General features: G+C 44.1%; 1 protein-coding gene across 2 annotated transcripts; it reads left to right on the top strand.

Moving 5' to 3' along the window:
* The first annotated feature begins 719 nt into the window (after positions 1-719).
* LYSMD2 (LysM domain containing 2) lies at positions 720-17,021 on the top strand. 2 transcript variants are annotated; one of them, XM_053929133.1, is made up of 3 exons: positions 720-1,141; positions 11,823-12,154; positions 15,941-17,021. In XM_053929133.1, the coding sequence occupies exons 1-3, from the start codon at positions 881-883 to the stop codon at positions 15,993-15,995; spliced, it is 648 nt and encodes a 215-aa protein (XP_053785108.1). In that variant the 5' UTR covers positions 720-880; the 3' UTR covers positions 15,996-17,021. The 2 variants fall into 2 exon arrangements, with proteins under 2 accessions (XP_053785108.1, XP_024423061.2); XM_024567293.4 differs by having other exon boundaries at positions 721-1,141; positions 15,936-17,017.
* Positions 17,022-18,500: the final 1,479 nt, after the last annotated feature.

Raw genomic sequence — 18,500 nt, 5'->3', positions numbered from 1 at the left:
CCTTGGTAGATTTAAGGATAATACTTTGGCGAGTTATGATTTCAGGGTATTAAAGAGGAAACCAAATCAATAAGGAAAAAAAGATGGATGCAGATAGTAAATTCTAAGCAGTAAGCCAGTAGACTAGACCGTAGCTGGTCAGACTTTGAAGGCAGCCCAGGACTGACATTGGTACTGGTGTGCAGGGAAGGGTGAAACCCAAACAATTGGAGGTTAATTTGAGGTCACCCACCAGGCCTTGGAAGCACTATCCCCCTGGTGTAATGTTGAAAGGACTGGACTATCCAGGCTGTTCAGATGGGCCTGGAGAGGTTATACGTGTTTTCTGTGACCTACACTTAGAGGCACCCAGGGAATCGAGCGGGGAGAGCGAAGTACCCTTAGCACGGAGAGAACTTGAAGGTCTGAGAAGGCTGGTGCCTGCTGGGGAATCAGTAAGGGGGGACAGAGAAAAGCTTTGGTGTTTTGCTGTGGTCAGGGCAGGGCTCCAACCAGGCTCTGTCGGCCTGGTGCGGCGTTCACCTGGGGCCGAGGACACCTAAAGATAGGCCGGTCTTAGCTCCGTTTCTTTCTTCGCAGCACTGGGCCTCCCCGTCCCGGTGGGCACGGGGGAGCGCGGCAGTCGGCCGGGCGCTGCGGAGGCTGGTCTTGCCCTTCCCTTTGCAGATGCGCCCGGGGAAGGCGGGACGCGCAGGGGGGTGTGGGGGGGGGGCGGGTGCCGCCATGCAAGGCCTTCAGCTTCCCGCAGCCGCCTCCAGCCCGCCGCCCCCGCAGCACAGCCGTCCGCAGCCTCAGTGAGGAGGAAGCGGGGCGGCGGCGGCAGAGGCGGAGGCACCGCCCTCTTGGCCCGCTTCCCGACCTGGCGGCCTCCGCAGGACCCATGGCGGATTCCTCGCCCGTGCTGACCCTGCGGGAAGGCGGCCCCCGCGCGCCCCGGCCCCCGGCCCGCTCGTCGCCGCCGCGCTCGCGCTCGAGCTCCGAGCCGGAGGAGGCCGAGCTGTCGCTGAGCCTGGCCCGCACCAAAACCCGCTCGTACGGCAGCACCGCCAGCGTGAACGCCGGCGTCTTTGAGCGGCATGTGGAGCACCGGGTTCGCGCGAGCGACACGCTGCAGGGCATCGCGCTCAAGTACGGAGTCACGGTGAGCAGGGAGGGCCGCGCGGGCTGCGGTGGCTGTGGGGGGAGGGAGCGGGGAGGGTCGGGGGAGGAAGGTGGAGGACGTCTGGGGCGGGGCGTGCGAGTAGTGGGGGTCGCGGAGGCAGCCGTTTGTCTCCGGGAGGCTCGGCCCCCAGCGCTGGCTCCGCGTGCGACGCTGGCGACGGCGACGGTCGCCCAAACCGGTCCTGTAGGCCAGAGGGGCGGGCCGCCAGGGCTCCCTCCCCTGGTGGGTGCATCGAGTTCCCGGTGCCCTGCCCAGACTCCGACTGATCTGTCGCGTGAGGGAAGCCAAAGAGGACCAGGGCTTTGGCATCACCGGGAGCCGCGGTCGCCCGATTTTCAGTCCGTTCTTGCCGCCACGTATATGTTTACTCAAAGCCAAAGTGACCTGTGCACTCGGGCAGAGGATTTTGTTTTCTGTGTAAACAAGCACTGTGATGAGTCAGGAATGGTAATTGTTCCCGCAGGATGCCCTGGTTCTATCGATTATGCTTCTTTATTTAGAAGTGAAATTTCACCCCTGGGCTCACTGGCAGCTGTGAATGTGACATCTGTCGCTAAGCAGCAGCCAAGAACTGTGGTCTGGGTGAGCTGGAGAGTTGTGTTTATTATAAATTTATAAGTGTGTCTGTCTTGGGTATATTGCATTACACCTCTGGGAAGAGCATGGAAACCTGAGGGAACATATTGTTTCATTAAAATTCCTTATAATTAACTCTGAGCTATGTGATGGCCTTTTTGCATTTGAGTTTTGTATCAGTTTTCAACGTTCTTTCCTGAAGCACCTTAGACAGCTATGGGAAGAAAGGTGATCTTCTCTATATCTCTCTCTCTCAAAGTGAAACTCTGGCCCTTGACCAAACAACAGAGACTGAGGAATCTATTTTGCACATACAAGCTGGTGTATTTACCTAGCAGGTCCTTCTGTCATGTAAACATTTTGAGAGCAAAGATCTTGCGGAGCAGGCATGTACTGACATTATCAAGCCATAGATTGTCCCATTCTGCCCTCTTAGAAGTTTCTAAATGTGAGCTTAGAACTACAACTGTTAAGTGCATTAATGGGGCCTGGTTTGGGTCAAAGCCAGTGGAAAGAATTGGCAAGTGACAGTAGCTACCTTCTGCTGAATGCCTGCTAGGTGCCAGGCATTACATTTGTCCTGTTCCATCTTGTTCTTATTTAATTTGATTTTCCTCATAAGCCTTGAGATAGGTATAATTAATCTCCTTCTTACAGGTGAGGAGATAGATGAGAGGTAAAGATATTTTCCAAGTATGCTTATTCATTGAGGCCAGCTTGAATCTGCACAGTGATAAAACATTTGCTTTTCTCTTGATATTACTTCTGATTTCCACCCATATTTTTATCCTCTTGTTATCAAGAGCTCTCTTAACATCAGGTCTCTTACTGAAGAAGGGAAGTCTTTTCTGTCTAGTCTCTATGGGTCTTAGCACCTAGGCCAGGGTGACTGCACCCAGGAATCCGTGACATCCAGAGAAGTGCTACTTCCGTGTTCTCTACCCACGTCAGTCTCTGCAGCCCACTGCCCTCTATGGTTTCACTAGACTTGCTTAGAGCTTCCAAACAACTGTTCACTGCAGGTCTCCCCCTGAGATCAAATGCTTTCTAACCCTTGTTCTTCACTTGTATAGATAACGTTGCTCATAACCTTATTACCCCTTCCTGTTAAAGTGTAAATCACATTTTTCATTAGTTTTATAAAGACTTGACTTTAACATGTTAAGCTGAAATATAATGAACTAGAATCTATAGTCACGAACAGCCTGTTACAGGGTTTCTCCACGGCAGCACTATTGATATTACGGACTGGATGATTCTTTGGGGGGGGGGGGTTGTCCTGTGCACTGTAGGATGTTTAGCAGCATCTCCGACCTCTACCTATAGATGCCAGTAGAACCCCCACCCCCAGCCAGACATTCCCAAATGTTCCCTGGGAAGAAACTCACTCTTGGTTGAGAACCACTGGCTTATTACATATATATTATTTACTTTGGGCCCTGAACCATAAATTTCAGTTTTATAGTTAAGGGCCTATAGAGTTGATGAAATTTCAACTGATGAAATTTTTAGAAACTTTTCCACCGATTATGTAGAACTAATGAAAGTAATAATATGTAACAGTGAAGTGATGTTCTTGCTTTAATTAATATCTGCACCTATTAACTGGATTTACTCATTGTAAATTGAGATTTTTAGGTAGAAGCTATAAAGGCAGAAAGGCTTTCCTTTTTCCCTAACTGAGCAGAAAGAATTTGAGTAAGTTTCTAATATCGACTGCCAAGATCATCAATATATTTAAACTATTGTTTAAAGGAGAATGTAATGAGACGTTGGAGACTTAGAGACCTAACGTGGTGCACCTGGAAATTAAGAGTGAATCCAGGCAAACATTTGACTCGAACATCCCATGTCTGGCAAGGGCAGAGTATATCTCTACAGGCTTACTTAGCAGAGCAGGAACTCTCAGGGAAGCCTGTCTGTGGGTGACAGGTCCCCGGCCACCAGCTGGGAGTCTAGACAGGATCTCAGGCCCTCAGTGGGGGACACTGATGAAAGCCAGTAGTATTTTAGGTGTAAGGAGTTTCCCAGAACAAAGACTCTGACAAGAAGCGAAGATGGAGAGCTGGTTGCTAGTCCTGGGTTAGCAGGAGAACAGCTTGGAAACTGGTTATCTGAAGTGGAACTCAATGACTAGCAGCAGTGTGCGTCCCAAGATGTGGAAATAGATGTGTTCCTCAAACTTGCCTGGATAGGAGAATGCCCTGGGACAGACTAAAAAGAAAAGATTCTGGCTGACCTTGAACCTACTGGATCAGAATATTCGGAAAAGGGACTCAGGAATCTTTATGTCTTTATACATGGCCTTTTTGCTAGTTCCCAAAGCACTGTCCCTTCTTGGAGGGCCTTCGCACTTGCTGTTCCATCTGTCTGGAACACACTTTTCCTGAGAGCTGCATGCAGGCCCTGTTCATGGGTGTGCGACTGCGCAGTCACATAGGGCCCCATGTTTATAAGAGCCCTGCACTTGGTTTAATGCTCTGCTGTTGCCACCTGGAAGTTTTTAATAATTTGTGAACAAGGGCCCCATATTTGCTCTTTTCACTGGGCCCTACAAATCATGTAGCTGATGTTGGCTGTGCAACTTGCTCCCTCATTGCCTTCGGGTCTTTGCTTAACTGCCCTCCATGAGACCTTCCTGACTACTCTGTGTCAAGTTGCAACCCTTTTCCCCTTTCCTGCCTTGTTTTCCTAACAATATTTATCATTCATCTAATTTTTCTTTTTTCTTTTTTTCTAGCTTCTATCTTTTTGGTGATACATTAGTGAATGAATAAAAATCCATGCCATCATGGAGCTTATATTTTAGTCCGTGGAGACAGTCAGTAAACAAAATATGTTATATGTCAGGTATTGATAAGCAAAATGAAAAAAATGAAGCAGGGAAAGGAGATAGGGAGGGCTGGTGGAGGTGGCTGCAATTTAAAATAGTATGGCCATGGGAGCCCTCACTGAGAAGGAGGTGAGGGAAGAAGCCATGCAGATATCTGTGAAGAATATTCCAGGCAGAAGGAACAGCAAGTGGTGCAAAGGCCCTGAGGTGGGAACCTAACTGACAAGTTCCAGGTATAGTATGGCTGGTGCTTAGAATGCAACAGGGTGTACTTGGACCAGATAACTTAGGGCCTTAAAGGCCATTGTAAGAATTGGCTTTTTCTCTTAATGAGTTGGGAAGCACTGGAGGAGTTTGAGCAGAAGAGTGACTTGATCTAAGCTGTGCATTAAAAGGATCACTCTGGTCCTGGCTGTGTAGCTCAGTTGGTTAGAGCATTGTCCCAATACACTGAAGATGCGGGTTTGATCCTCGATGAGGGTACATACAAGAATCAGCCAATGAATGCATAAGTAAGTGGAACAACGAGTCAATGTTTCTCTCTCTAAACTCAATAATTAAAAAAAAAAGACCAGTCTGGCAGCTGCTTGAGAATAGGCTGGTGTGGGATGAGAGTAGTGGAGGTGGGGATGGGTGCCAAGGCAGATAGAACGGAGGCTTTGCAATAATGTAGGTGAGGGGATAGTAGTTTGGACCAAAGCAGTAGAGAAGGAAGTGGTGAAGTGGTTGGATTCTGGGTAATTTGTCGATATGCTATACATTTTCTGCTTATTTGTTTACTGTTTTGTTTGAGTGTCTCTGCCCTAGAGATGGGCCAAGGGATTCTGGAAGCTTCTGTATATGAAAGAAAATTGCGGACCTGGCCAGGACTCCAGTTCTTCTGCCAGTGACTTAGAAAATATCTTAATGACTCTTCCCACCAACTCTTCTAAAGTCATTTATAGTTGTTAACAACTGACATTCATTTTTTTTTTGACTTAGCTTATTGAGGCTGGTTTGTTTGAGGGCCTGTGCTAGATGCTGGGGCTACAAGATAATACATGTGTCCTCTTTTTATTCACAGTGAGTTTATCAGCCACTGCTTTTCACCAGCCTACAGCAGCATGAGAGCCAGGTTGCTCGTGATTTATCTCTGTATATTCTGTGTCTAGCCTGAGTCTGGACATGGTGGGCCCTCCACATATGTGTGGATTTAATCCACAGGAAAGCCTGACTGGTCTGAAGTCACTGGGCCCTGGAGTTGAGCAGACCCCTAAAGATGAGGCCCAGGGTCCAGGTTGAATGAGGGGATGCATTCTGCTTGCCTTGAACTGCAAAGCTGGATTTGAGGCTGGCTCTCTAACCTGCAGATAGAAAACTACTGCTGCAGCTGGTACTCGGTGCTTCTTTCTTCCCCCGCCCCCAGCATTGGGTCTTTATATTGAATTAAACATAGATTTAGATTTGAATGTCTTTACCAGAGTAAGAGGCATTTTAGAAAATGTTTCTGGGAAACAGAAACTCTTTGGGCAGAGTTGAGAAACTATTGAGTAAAGTTCAAATCTCAGACATGAGCTTGTTTGGGCCGGAATTTCCCTGGCTGTGCCTATCTGCATTGAGTCATTAAGACCCTTCTCCTAACCTAGTTTGCTAGGTTTTGCTATGGCTTTTGCAGTGATGTTACTCTCCTTAGTTGGATGTAAGCCTCTGGAGGAAAGTAACAAGTTTCAGGCAGCCACTGTGAACTCTTTGTTTGGAAACCCTGTAACAGTGTTCAGAACAGAAACTGAAAGTGGTTAGGAGGCAGCGAGGGGACCTATTATTTGCATAAATATTTTTCATCTCTTTGCTTTCCCCTGTCGACTTGCCCGTCCTCTCCCCTCTCCAGAGGCCACATTGCCTCCAGTGCCCGTAGTCACTTCCTGTTTTATTACCAGGGTCTTCTCTTTCTCTTCCAGTGAGTTGCCAAGCCCAGGCACTTCTTGACGCTTCCCCTAACAGAAGTCACTTTGCTGAGAAAAGGTGAAATGATTGTCACTTTAGGGGAAGCAGTGTTGGGAGTTAGAAATGTAAGTGTAGTAAATCATTCATGTTTATAACTGTAGCCCCTGCTGCTGCTGGAAATTGTTGACCCTTGCTGGTCAAAGGGAAGAGAACCATAAATAAATAGTGCCCCTTGTAGTGAGAGGTATGGTAGAATCGTCTTCAGTATTTGGCGGGGTTTAATAGATTCTCATGTGTTCTTTTTTAAAAAACAGCTTTATTGAGAAATAATTTACATAGCACAGAATCCACCCATCTCAAGTGTGCAATTCAAGGACTTTTAGTAAATTTACAGAGTTGTACAACCACCACCAGAATCCAATTTTAGAACAGTTCCATCACCCTGAAAAGATCCCTGGGCCCATTGCCCTTACTCCCTGTTCCCTTCTCCAGCCCTAGGCAACCACAAATCTACTTCCTAACCTATAGATATGTCTTTTCTGGATATTTCCTATAAATGGAGTGTCATATATCCTTCTGAGATAGCTTGGAGAAGAATTAAATCCTTTTCCCCTTAGCACGTGGCAGTGGAGGAGTCTGATTACCACCAAAATCTGAAACTTAACAGGAGACAGTGGGGTGGTTGATCCGGCACTTGCTGGAAAATGATCTGGAGACAACTCTAGAATATTTGAGTCTCTTTTCTGAAAAATGATAATCAAATGAGCATTGTGTATATATATGAAAATATTCTGCAAGCCACACAGTGCTATGTAAGTGTTAGTTGTTTATCCTGAAATGTCTTCGGAAGGGTGTGTCTTTCTTGAGGAATGGAGAGTGTTCACCTAAAAACAAAAGACCTTTCAAGAGAGGCGACATGCATTTATTGAGATCAATAAGAATAACTATTTGGGAAATGTTAATTCAAAAAGAAGCCTGATTAGGAGAAGAAGGCCATGGGTATTTATGAGAAAGGAAGGGGGGACAATGGCATCAGTAGGAGGAAGACTGATCGGTGCAGATACTGTAACAGTGATGTTAATTCTAAACAGTGTTTTACATTTTTAGTCCAGTGCATGTCCAATGCATGCATTGGTCTAAATGCTTTTCACGAGTCAAATTACTTAACCCTCATAAGGATCATATTGTGTGTAAGGCACATTTCTTAGCCCGAGTTTACAGAGAGGAAAACAGGTATAGAGAATGCTTAAAGTGGCAAATCCATCGTTTAAGCCCAGAAAACGTGGCCCCAAAGCCACATTCTAACTACTACCTTATATTAGGCTCATTTACCATTTCACCTTCCTACTCAAAACTGCCCATCCTTAGACTGGTTTCCACCTTGATGCTCACTATGTCTTGGTATCTCTGGTGTCCTTGATGTTGGTATCTCATGTGTATCATCTTAGAGTGTGGCTATAAAGGTCAACATGTACCTTAAATGCTCACGGACAACACCGAGAAGGTGCCAGTTCCGGCCCCAATGTAAGGAAGCTCACGGGCTAGTTAAAGAGGCAGTTCTATTTGTGAATCAACTATACATCAGCATAACAAGAGCCAGGGGAGCCCTGCCCTTTAATCCCTGTGGACTCCCTGACTACACCAGCCTCCTACGGTCACCTTCTCTCCTGCTCCCTGTCATTGGCCCCCCCACCTGGCTGTGATTGATAGATGTATATATCAGTCAGGATCCTGGCATGATGTAGATAGTGGACTCAGAAGGTGTGGCCAAGGAGAGTTTAATAAAAGGGCATTTACAGAAGTATGAGCACAACTAAGGGACCCAACAGGGGATGGTGAAGCACCTGAGACTGACATCATCAGGGTGATATTACCCCCAGGCCTTAAGGCCAGGGGAAGGAGCAGTATAGCCCACAGGGGGCTGCCTGGCAGGAATTTTGTCATAGAGGGATGCAGGGCTGGAGTCAGGGTGTGGTGGTTCTGGTATTCAAGTATTCTGAAGTATTCAAGTCTTCCTTTGGAACACCAACAGGAATTCCAAGGACAAGGGGGCTTGGGTAGTACAGATAAGATTCCAGCCTCCTGGGGTTCAGAACAGGCTCAAGAAGAGTGGGAGATGGATCGGGAGATCAGGGTGGGCTTAGAGAATAACCCACACAACACAACTTACTATCCATTTCTGGTTACTTCTCTGGGTTTATCGTCCATGCCTGTCCCTCTGACTTACTCCATCCATCCATCTATCCACCTATCAAACCATCCAACCATCCTAGGCACTTAGTATGTATACAATCTTTGTTAGATTGTGGGCTATACAAGTAACAGCTCTCATCTTGAAGGAGTTTAGTTTACGGATCCCAAGCCCTGCCTCAGCAGTCAGATCCTGATGATCTGTCCTCCGTTATTATTCCCAGAAAACAATGACGATTAGCAATTGGAGGCCCCTGCCGATAAGCGTTTCAGAGGGCACTGTGTCAGTGAGGGCTGTTTCATTCACAAGTGGCAGAAAACCTAACTCAAACTGGCCGAAGCAAAAAACCAAACAAAATGGCATTTATTGGCGAATGGAAATGAAAGGTCCCAGGGTATCCTAGCTGCAAGCTTTGATGCAGGTCTGACTGCTGTCCTCCAAGATGGCCTCCTTGTCAGGGTCCAGGAGGTAGGAAGGAGGGTTGCTAGCAATTCCAGGCCCATCTCCTTCCAGAAGGAAAAACAGAGGAACTTTACCCTCCCAGACCCAGTGGCCCTGAATTGTTCTGAGATGGGACTGTGACCTCTCATGAAAGCCAGGGCACTGTGACACACCAAAGGACTGGAGTGAGTCACAGGCTCACCCTGGAGCCAGGGGAGAGCTCCGTGTCAGTGGAAGCCCATGGGCTAAGAGAGGTGGAGAGGTTGGTGCTAGGTGGTAGATACAAGGGACACTAAAGACAGGTTAGACTGTACCTGAATCTGCTGTGGATAAAGTATTCAAGTTATCCAGCTCTTTACATCTGCGCCTAAACTAGACCAGAGATACTTAGGGTTTTTAGATTTTAATGTTATCTCTAAAATGCACTGGCCTATTCATGTTCCCTCTTTCTCACCTTTGCCTTCTCTCCTTTAACTAAAAACAAGAACACTAAAGGCCACCCACCCTACACAAAGGATACTGTAATGTAATGTCTTTACAAGAAGGCTTTGAATGTATTATTTGTGTGGATTCAACTTACAGTAGGAAAGTAGGAGGAACAGAATGCATTTGTTTAACTAATGTTTTTTCAGGCTCTTTGAAGTAGAAACCGATTTTTTTTCACTCAATCAGTTTGGCATTAAAGGATCTCCGTAATTTGTTCCCATTAGTCATGAACTTTTGTCCTGGTGTATTATGGGCCTTTGAGTCAGATGGAAATCCCGGCTCATGTGTTTAAAGAACCATATGTACTTTGTCCAGTCAGTTATCTCTTTGCGCCTTTATTTCTACATTAGAAATGGAGGGAAGTACCATATACTGCCAGGTACTCTGCTAAGTAGTCTCTATCTCTATTCTCTATCTCTCTATCTCTCTATCATCTATCATCTATCTATCATCTATCTATCTATCATCTATCTATCACCTATCATCTGTCTATCTCCTCTCTGCACCTATGTGTATAAACTCTCATTTAATCCTTCTGACAACCCTGTTGAGAATAGATGCCTGTTTTACACAGGAAGAAACAGGCTCAGTGAGAAAACTAACTGAGAGCTCATGTTCATACAGTCTTGGTAGAGCCGGAATCTGAAACCAAGTTTGTCAGATTCCCAAACTGGCTCAGTACGTACCTCGTGAGAAAAAGTCATGGTAAAAATTAGATGTTACAGTGAGTGCAGAGAGCCTAGCATGGTGCGAGTCCTGGCTAGTTGGGTGGAGAAGTCTGCAGATACCTTATAATATGGTGCGATGGACGTAAGAGTAGGCACTTCAAAATAAGCCAGTCAGAGAAAGATAAATACCATATGATCTCACTTATGTATGTATTTTATCTAATGGACAAAATAAACTGACAAACAAATAAAAACAGAGCATGGATACATGCAACAGACTGACAGCTGTCTGTCGGGGCAGAGAGGGGGCCGTGGCGCTGGATGAAAGAAGGGGAAGGGATTAGCCAAAGAACACATCTGCGTGACCCACAGACACAGACAGCAGTGTGCTGACGGCCAGAGGGAAGGGGGGCAGGGGCTGGGTGGAGGTGGGCACAGGGGGTGAAAATGGGGACATCTGTAATAGTCTCAACAACAAAAATAAAGTTAAAAAAAACAGAGTAGGCACTTCTCCACACACTTAGTACCAGCACAGTTTGAGTCCTAGGTGCACTTACCAGCATTGTGGACTGAGGCACGCCACTTAACTCTTTTGACTCAGCTTCATTTGTGAAAAGGAGATGCTAATATCTAGATTGCAGACCTGTTGTGAAGGTTAAATGAGGTTAAATAATGTATGTAAAGTCCATTCCGCCTTCATCCCCGACTCCTATCCCCATTTCTGTGACTGGAGGAGTCATCCAAAGGCCATGAGAGAGTTTGAGGTTGTAGAAACCCGTGTTAAACTCCAGCTTCTCCATCTGCCATTTGTATTATGACTCCGTGGGACACAACCTCTATGACTGTGGTTTCTTTTACTTGTAAAGTGCAAGCACCTCTTCAAGTACCTACTCCATTAAGTAGAAAAAATGAGATACTATGGAAAGTGCTCCCCACCTCCTTTCCTTAACTGTCCCACTTCTAAACATTCTTCAAGGTCCATTTAAAGGTAGAAGAATCAAAATCAGAACCCTACCTTCTCTGTGAGGCCTTTTTTAATGACCGCAGCCCCAGCCTACACCGTCCTTCCAAATTCTAGTGGTGCTTGTCCCTGTACCACTGCCTGCGTCCATTGTGCTTGCCACATATAATTCAGGAGACACAGGAAATACCCCATAAGTAAAATAACAGCACTAGCAAATTAAAAAAAATCAGATAGTAGAAATTTTAAAATAGGAGTGGAATTTATTACACAAATGCTAAAAATTCCGTATTGTTTTAAATTTGGATATTTAAGGCTGCTCGGTAAAAGCTCTCTTGCAGTGCAGTTACTATAGTGGGGGAAATTAGTCTTTCCTGTTTTAAAATTAAGAGACAGAATTTCTTGAAATAACTTGGGGGTATCTTAGGAGATGACAACACCCAAATTAAAAATCTCAGATCCAGAGAGAGCATTGCATACATTTGCATACATTACCCGTATTTTTACCTGTGTGGTGTGTAATGAGCCCTACTTCCGCTTTTATTTATTCGTAACTCTCTGTTTCCTTTTTTATATTTTAGATGGAGCAGATTAAAAGGGCAAATAAACTCTTTACCAATGACTGTATATTTCTGAAGAAGACTTTGAACATCCCAGTTATCTCGGAGAAGCCTTTGTCGTTTAATGGACTTAACTCAATTGATTCTCCCGAAAATGAAACTGTGGACAGCCGTTTTTCTCATGAAGAAGGGCTGGTAGCGGCTGCAGAAGCCCCGTCCCCTCCCAGTCCTCAAGCACCTGATGTTCAGCCTGTGACGCCTGAGGAAGTGTCAGCCAGAGATTTCCTGCAGAGACTAGACTTGCAGATTAAGTTATCAACACAGGCAGCCAAGAAACTAAAAGAAGAAAGCAGGTAAAAATACTCTGGTAAAGTGTCAGGAGCTGAATAATATGCTCTTAAGATATTTTTACTTGATCAAATTTTCTTTTCTTTTTTTGCTTTGAATAACTATATTTTAATTCCAGAAAGGCATTTTTAATATATGAGATATAAACAGAGCCACTGCATTCTGTGTAAGACTTTATCTGTTGCAATGCCTTGTCATTGTGGTTTATTATGAAAAGTTTGCTTCTTTGCTTTAATAGCATAACTCGTCCAGCTAGCGATTCTGGACAGCAGCCAGGTAGAGACATCTAGTTGACACCCTCCAAGGAAGCGGTGCCCTAGAGAATACTTTGTAAAATACTGACCCTTATAAAATTTGTCAAAGCCATTGTGCAATTTTTGTTCCCAGATGATTTTTACATGAGATCTCATGGAGTTTTTTCCTTTGTTCTTTAATTTGGTACTAGGGCAAACCTTTCTTTCTCCTAGAATATTGGTTTCCTTCTTCCGTTATGATTTCAAGAATGGCTCAACCGACCGTGTTTCCTTTTTTGCCCTGACTACCAGAAAGATTGCAACTAAAACTGGTGCTTAATTCAACCACTGTATGATTTCATATCGTTAATCTATTTGTGTCCTTCTCTTTCATCCTGATTTTTAATTTCTATTTATTCATCTTACGTGTATCCCCTTTCTTGTAGGCATCTCAAATCCTTTTAAGAGATGAAATATTAAAAATATAAATGTATAAAAAGAATACTTAAATCTTGATTTAAATTTCATATATAAATAAATATAAACATATAGCAAGTGCCATCCTTTCTTACAATAACTGAGAAATCAAAAAATGCAGTCAGTAAGGTACACCTCATTGCGTACTTGCGTGTCATAAAACGTTCAAGGCACGCACAATAAGTTGATAGACACCGGCACTTCTTTGGCAAGTGGATATTAAGTTGTATGATAAGTGTAGTTGTTAATTTTCTTTTTTTTTTTTAAAGATTTTATTTATTTATTTATTTTTAGAAGGGGGAAGGGTGGGAGAAAAAGAGGGAGAAAAACATCGATGGGTGGTTGCCTTTCATGCGCCTCACTACTGACAACCTGGCCTGCAACCTGGGCATGTGCCCTGACTGGGAATCGAACCTGTGACCCTTTGGCTTGCAGGCCAGCACTCAGTCCACTGAGCCACATTGGCCAGAGTGTATTAGTTTTCTGAATACAGATTTTTAAAAATTATTTTATTGATTATGGCATTACAGTTGTCCTGCTTTTTCCCCATGTGCCCCCTTCCACCCATATGCCCTAATTCCTCAGGCAAACCCCCACCATTGTTCGTGCCCATGGGTCATGCACATAAGTTTTTGACTACTCCATTTCCTATACTGTACTTTACATCCCCATGGCTATTCTGTAACTACCTATTTGTACTTCTTAATTCCTTCACCTTTTCACCCATTTCCCCACAGCCCCCTCCCATCTGGCAACCATTGAAATGCTCTCTGTATCTATGATTCTGTCTCTGTTCTTGTTTGCTTACTTTGTTTTTTAGTTTCAATTGTTGATGAATATTTAGTGCCATTTTATTGTTCATACTTTAATCTTTTTCTTCAATAAGTTCCTTTAACATTTCACATAATAATGGTTTGGTGATGATAAACTCCCTTAGTTTTTTCTTGTCTGGGAAGCTCATTATGTGCCCTTCAATTCTAAATGATAGCTTTGCTGGGTAGAGCAGTCTTGGCTGTAGGTCCCTGCTTTTCATAACTTTGAGTATTTCTTCTCAATCCCTTCTCTTGCAAAATTTCTTTTGAGAAATCAGCTGGTGGTCTTATGGGAACTCCCCAGTAGATAACTTAACTTCTTTTCTCTTGCTGCTTTTAAGATTCTCTCTTTATCTTTAACATTTGGCATTTTAATTATGATGTATCTTGGAGTGAGCCTCTTTGCATCCATCTTAATTGGGACTCTCTGTGCTTCCTGGGCTTGTATGTCTATTTCACTCACCATATTAGGGAAGTTTTCTTTCATTATTTTTTTCAAATAGATTTCCAATTTCTTATGCGTTCTCTTCTCCTTCTGGCACCCCTATGGTGTGATTGTTGGATTCATTAAGTTGTCCCAGAGGCTGCTTTTACTATCCTCATTTTTTTGGATCCTTTTTCTCTTCTTGTTCTGATAGGTTGTTTTTTGCTTCCTTGTGTTCCAAATCATTGATTTGGCTATCAGCTCCATCTATTCTACTGTTGTTTCCCTATCAATTGTTCTTTACTTCAATTAGCATATCCTTTGTTTCTGGCTAGATTTTTTTATGCTATTGAGGTCCTCACTAAGTTCCTTGAGCATCCTTATAACCAGTGTTTTTAACTCTGCATCTGACAGATTGCTTATCTCTATTTTGTTTAGCTCCTTTTCTGGAGTATTGATCTGTTCTTTCATTTGGGCCACGTTTCTTTGTCTCCTCATTTTGGGAGCCTCCCTGTGTTTGTTTCTGTGTACTAGGTAGAGGGGCTTTGACTCTGTCTTGGTAGCATAGCCTAATGTACTAGTTGTCCTGTAGGGTCCAGTGGCACAGCTTCCCCTATCACCCAAGCTGGGTACTTGAGGTGCACACTCCATGTGCACTGAGTACACCCTCCTCTTGTAGTTGAGCCTTGGTTGCTGTTGGCAGATCAATGCGAATGATTTACCCAGGCCAGTCAGCTGCAAGGACTGGCTGGGTCCACAGACCACGAACCTCCACCCTACATGGAGGATCAGCTGTGCAGGAGCAGGGTGGTGGTGCTCTGACAGTGGTCTGTAGCTGTCCACTGGGTGTGTTGACCCTGAGGTTTCCTGGGTAGTGCAGGCCAAGTTCTGCCACAACCTATGTTTTGCCCAGGGCCACCCTGCCTGAGCTATAGAGCAATCCAAGGTGACTGCTAGTTGTGCTGAGCTTGGGGATTCCCAGGCAAAGCCAAGCTGTGAATCTAGGCTGGCTGCTGTTAGTCCTGGGCCTGGGGGCTCACTGAGGCCAGCTGTTGTTTTTTGAGAAGATTTATGAAGTTGTGAAGCATGAGCCAAGACCAGTCATTCATATGTAAAAGCAGCTTGGATGGGCCCATAAGTTGAGTGGGGTGGAGTCTCTGGGGAACTCCAAGGCAGGTCAAACAGCATTTGCCAGGTTGATGGAGTCTCAGATATGGCATCAACTTGCTGGCTGTGTCGGGGGAGGGTTTGGAAAAAGGACAATGGCCTCTGCTCACCTTGATGCCAGAGACTTTAGTTTCTCCCAGTATGCCACTGGTGCCTTTCAAGCTGCTACCCTGGTGCTGGAGGTCAGACAGAGTGAGTCTGAGTAGGTGAGTCCATGTGTGTATTCTTTAAGAGGAACTGCGTGGGGCTCCAGAAGTTTCTTCCACTGACTCGATCCCCACTGATTTTCACAGCCAGAAGTTGTGGGGACTTATCTTCCTGATAATAGAACCCTGGGCGGGGGGGCCTGATGTGGGGCTGGGACTCCTTGCTCTCAAGATATCCCTCCCAAATTTTTGTCCACCACATGTGGATGTGACCAGCCCGTTCTGCATCTGCACCCCTCCTACCAGTCTGGATGGATGTGATTTCCTTAATTCCATAGTTGTCAGACTTCCATTCAACTCTATTTATGATGGTTCTGAGTGATGTTTGTTCTATATTTTAGTTGTAATTTTGATGTTGTTGTACGAGGAGGGAAGCCATATCTGCCTGTGCCTCCATATTGACTGGAAGTCCTGAATACATTTTTAAACACTGGTTTATGCTGTATTCTTTTTTTTTTTTTTCCCAGAGAAGAAGACAGTCCCTATGCAACTTCACTGTATCACAGTTAGATAATCAGGGGGCATAATCTCACCTGATTAAGCGATGGTTGGATCATAAAGAAACCAACAACTGAAGATTCAAAAGCATTTCTTTTGGACTCTGAGTGTACATCTTTAAATCACAGTTAAGTAGTTCCACCTACTGCAGTTGCACTGAAGTGATTAATTCCCTTTGGCTTTCCATAATTTTAAGTCTGCATTATGGCATGAAACAAAATTGTATCCTGAAGCTCATCACTTTTATAGTGGTGGTAGTTTTTAGACTTGCTTTTGTAAATACTGTCTGACATAAAGCATCAAAGACTATTTACATAGCCAAGCTAAAAACGGTTTATTTCTTGAGAATTCCCAGTGATATGAAAAATACGGTTGCCGTTTAAGTGATGCTGATTTTGCTATGTGTTTGTAATTAAGTGCTATATATTTCGATATGTATTACATATTCTGAAATACTATAAAGAACCCAATTTTGTTTGCTATTTTGTAAAAATAAACTACCAAAGTCTAAAAAAATAAACTATGTTTTTATATTTGAGTCTCCAATTTTTTTTAAATGAGAGAAAATTGACTTGAAGTTATATTTTGAAATAGTGACAGCTTTTGTTCTAATTTTACAGGTTTTTATTATTTTAATTGCAATTTTGAAAAAAGTTTCAATAATCTAAAAGCAAATCAGTTGCCGTTACTAGTCACCTTTGCATTTTTATAACATTTGATTTGCTGTGTTTCAGATATAGTGAAAACATGGAATATGATCAACTGAAGAAAAAAAACAATACCATGATCTGACATATTGATGAACTCTAGTTTAGATTTCATTGATAAGTCACTTTCTAGCATGTTTTGTAGTCACTGTGCTCATTTGAATTGAGGGTTAGGTTTCTATTCCCATAGTTTCATTTGTCTTACTTTTATTACATATATAGTTTACAGCAGGAAAAATTAAGCAACATATTATTTAGTTAAATATTTTTTGGTCTCAATTTCTATTGAAATGTCAAGCTAAATAAATCTTTAAGCTTCCACAAAAATTCCTCATATTTATTCCTTCCTAATATCCCGAAAGGGGTCTGCTTTCTGAAGGGCAATATGGACCTTTGTTTCCTGTCGTCTTTACCTCTTTTCTCTTTCCTTGTTTTCTTCTCCCAATCGTGTTCCTCCAGGTCTTCCTTCTATTAAGTAGGAAACAAGAGTCCTTAGGTGTGAATGCAGGAGAGTTTGCAGTACCAGACCTGCCTGCACATGTCCAACCCTTGAGGCACGAATGGGAAATGGTGGCTGTCTGCCCTTGCTGTGAATTTCTTGTTTGTTCACAATGTACATAATCCCTTGTGTTTTGTTTTTATTTCTTGTTTTTTTTTTCATGTTATTATCATCTTTAATAGAGGATGATCTCTTGATCATGCTTTGCTATTTTCTTGTATCCTATTACATGGATGATGGGGGGGAGTTAGTTGGAAGAGGAGAAAACTAAAAGAAAAATAAATAAATAAAAGAAAAAAAAGAGCGAGGTATATAAGAAAAGGCTTAGGGCTCTGTGGAGGCCCAGGAACTTTACAAAATATAAAGTTATCATACTATTTAACATAAAATTATCTGAAATTCAAGTGTAACCCAAAATATATAAATCCAAAAACACTATCCATAGGGACCCAAGATGGCAGAGGAGTAAGTGGAAGCTACACTAACCTCCTCCCAGGACCAATCTGGAATTACTACTAAATTGTAGAGAAATCATCCTGAAGAAGCAACTGAACACTAGCTGGACAGAAGCCTTATAATCAAAGACAGACAGAAGAGACCACTTCACCACAACATGACTGGTACGGAGTGCGGAGGAGGAACGAGAGGGCTGGCTGGGCTCCCATGGGTGGCAGCTGAAGTTCTGAAGGGATATTTGAGTAGCTGGGTGGTTTCTCCAGAGAAGTGTGGGGTCTAAACCCCAAGCTGGGCTCCTCAGCCTATAGCACCAGAGCTGGGAAAGGAGCCCAGAAAACATCCAGCTGTGAAAAGCAGCAAGGTCTCTGCCAGGGAGAGATGGGTGGAAATGCAGAGCCTGTAAATGGTCAACCCACAACATTTTGTTTGCAGCCACTTACCCTAGGCTCCAGCAGAGAGAAGGCAGGGTGGATGCTTGAGGCGAGTCTGGGGCTGGTGGCTCTGGGGAGAGAACTGAGGGAGCAGCTGCCAGGATCCCTGTGCTGAGTCATCCCCCATACTGCAGGAGCCATCTTGCTCAGGCAGAGCACTCCCCTCTACCCATCATCAGCCCAAGGGGAAGCAATAGCCCCACCCATGGAATTACTCTGCCCCACACTGTGGAACTTAAGCTGGGCTGCTGAGTACAGCTCGACGCTATATCACTAATTAGTTTAATAACTAAGGTGGATCTCTGGGAGGTCTGAGACTTTAGCTGAATCTCCCCTAGGCCTGGTGCTGATAAAAGCCTGCCTTGGTACATAGGCTGGTGCTTTCTGCACACAAACAGGCCCAGCAGAGAGAGCCACATGCTGTAGATCACTGATAGCTTC

The sequence above is a fragment of the Desmodus rotundus genome, chromosome 7 (genome assembly GCF_022682495.2).
Source record: "Desmodus rotundus isolate HL8 chromosome 7, HLdesRot8A.1, whole genome shotgun sequence".
Lineage (NCBI taxonomy): Eukaryota > Metazoa > Chordata > Mammalia > Chiroptera > Phyllostomidae > Desmodus > Desmodus rotundus.
This window is presented reverse-complemented; position numbering and strand designations above follow the sequence as displayed.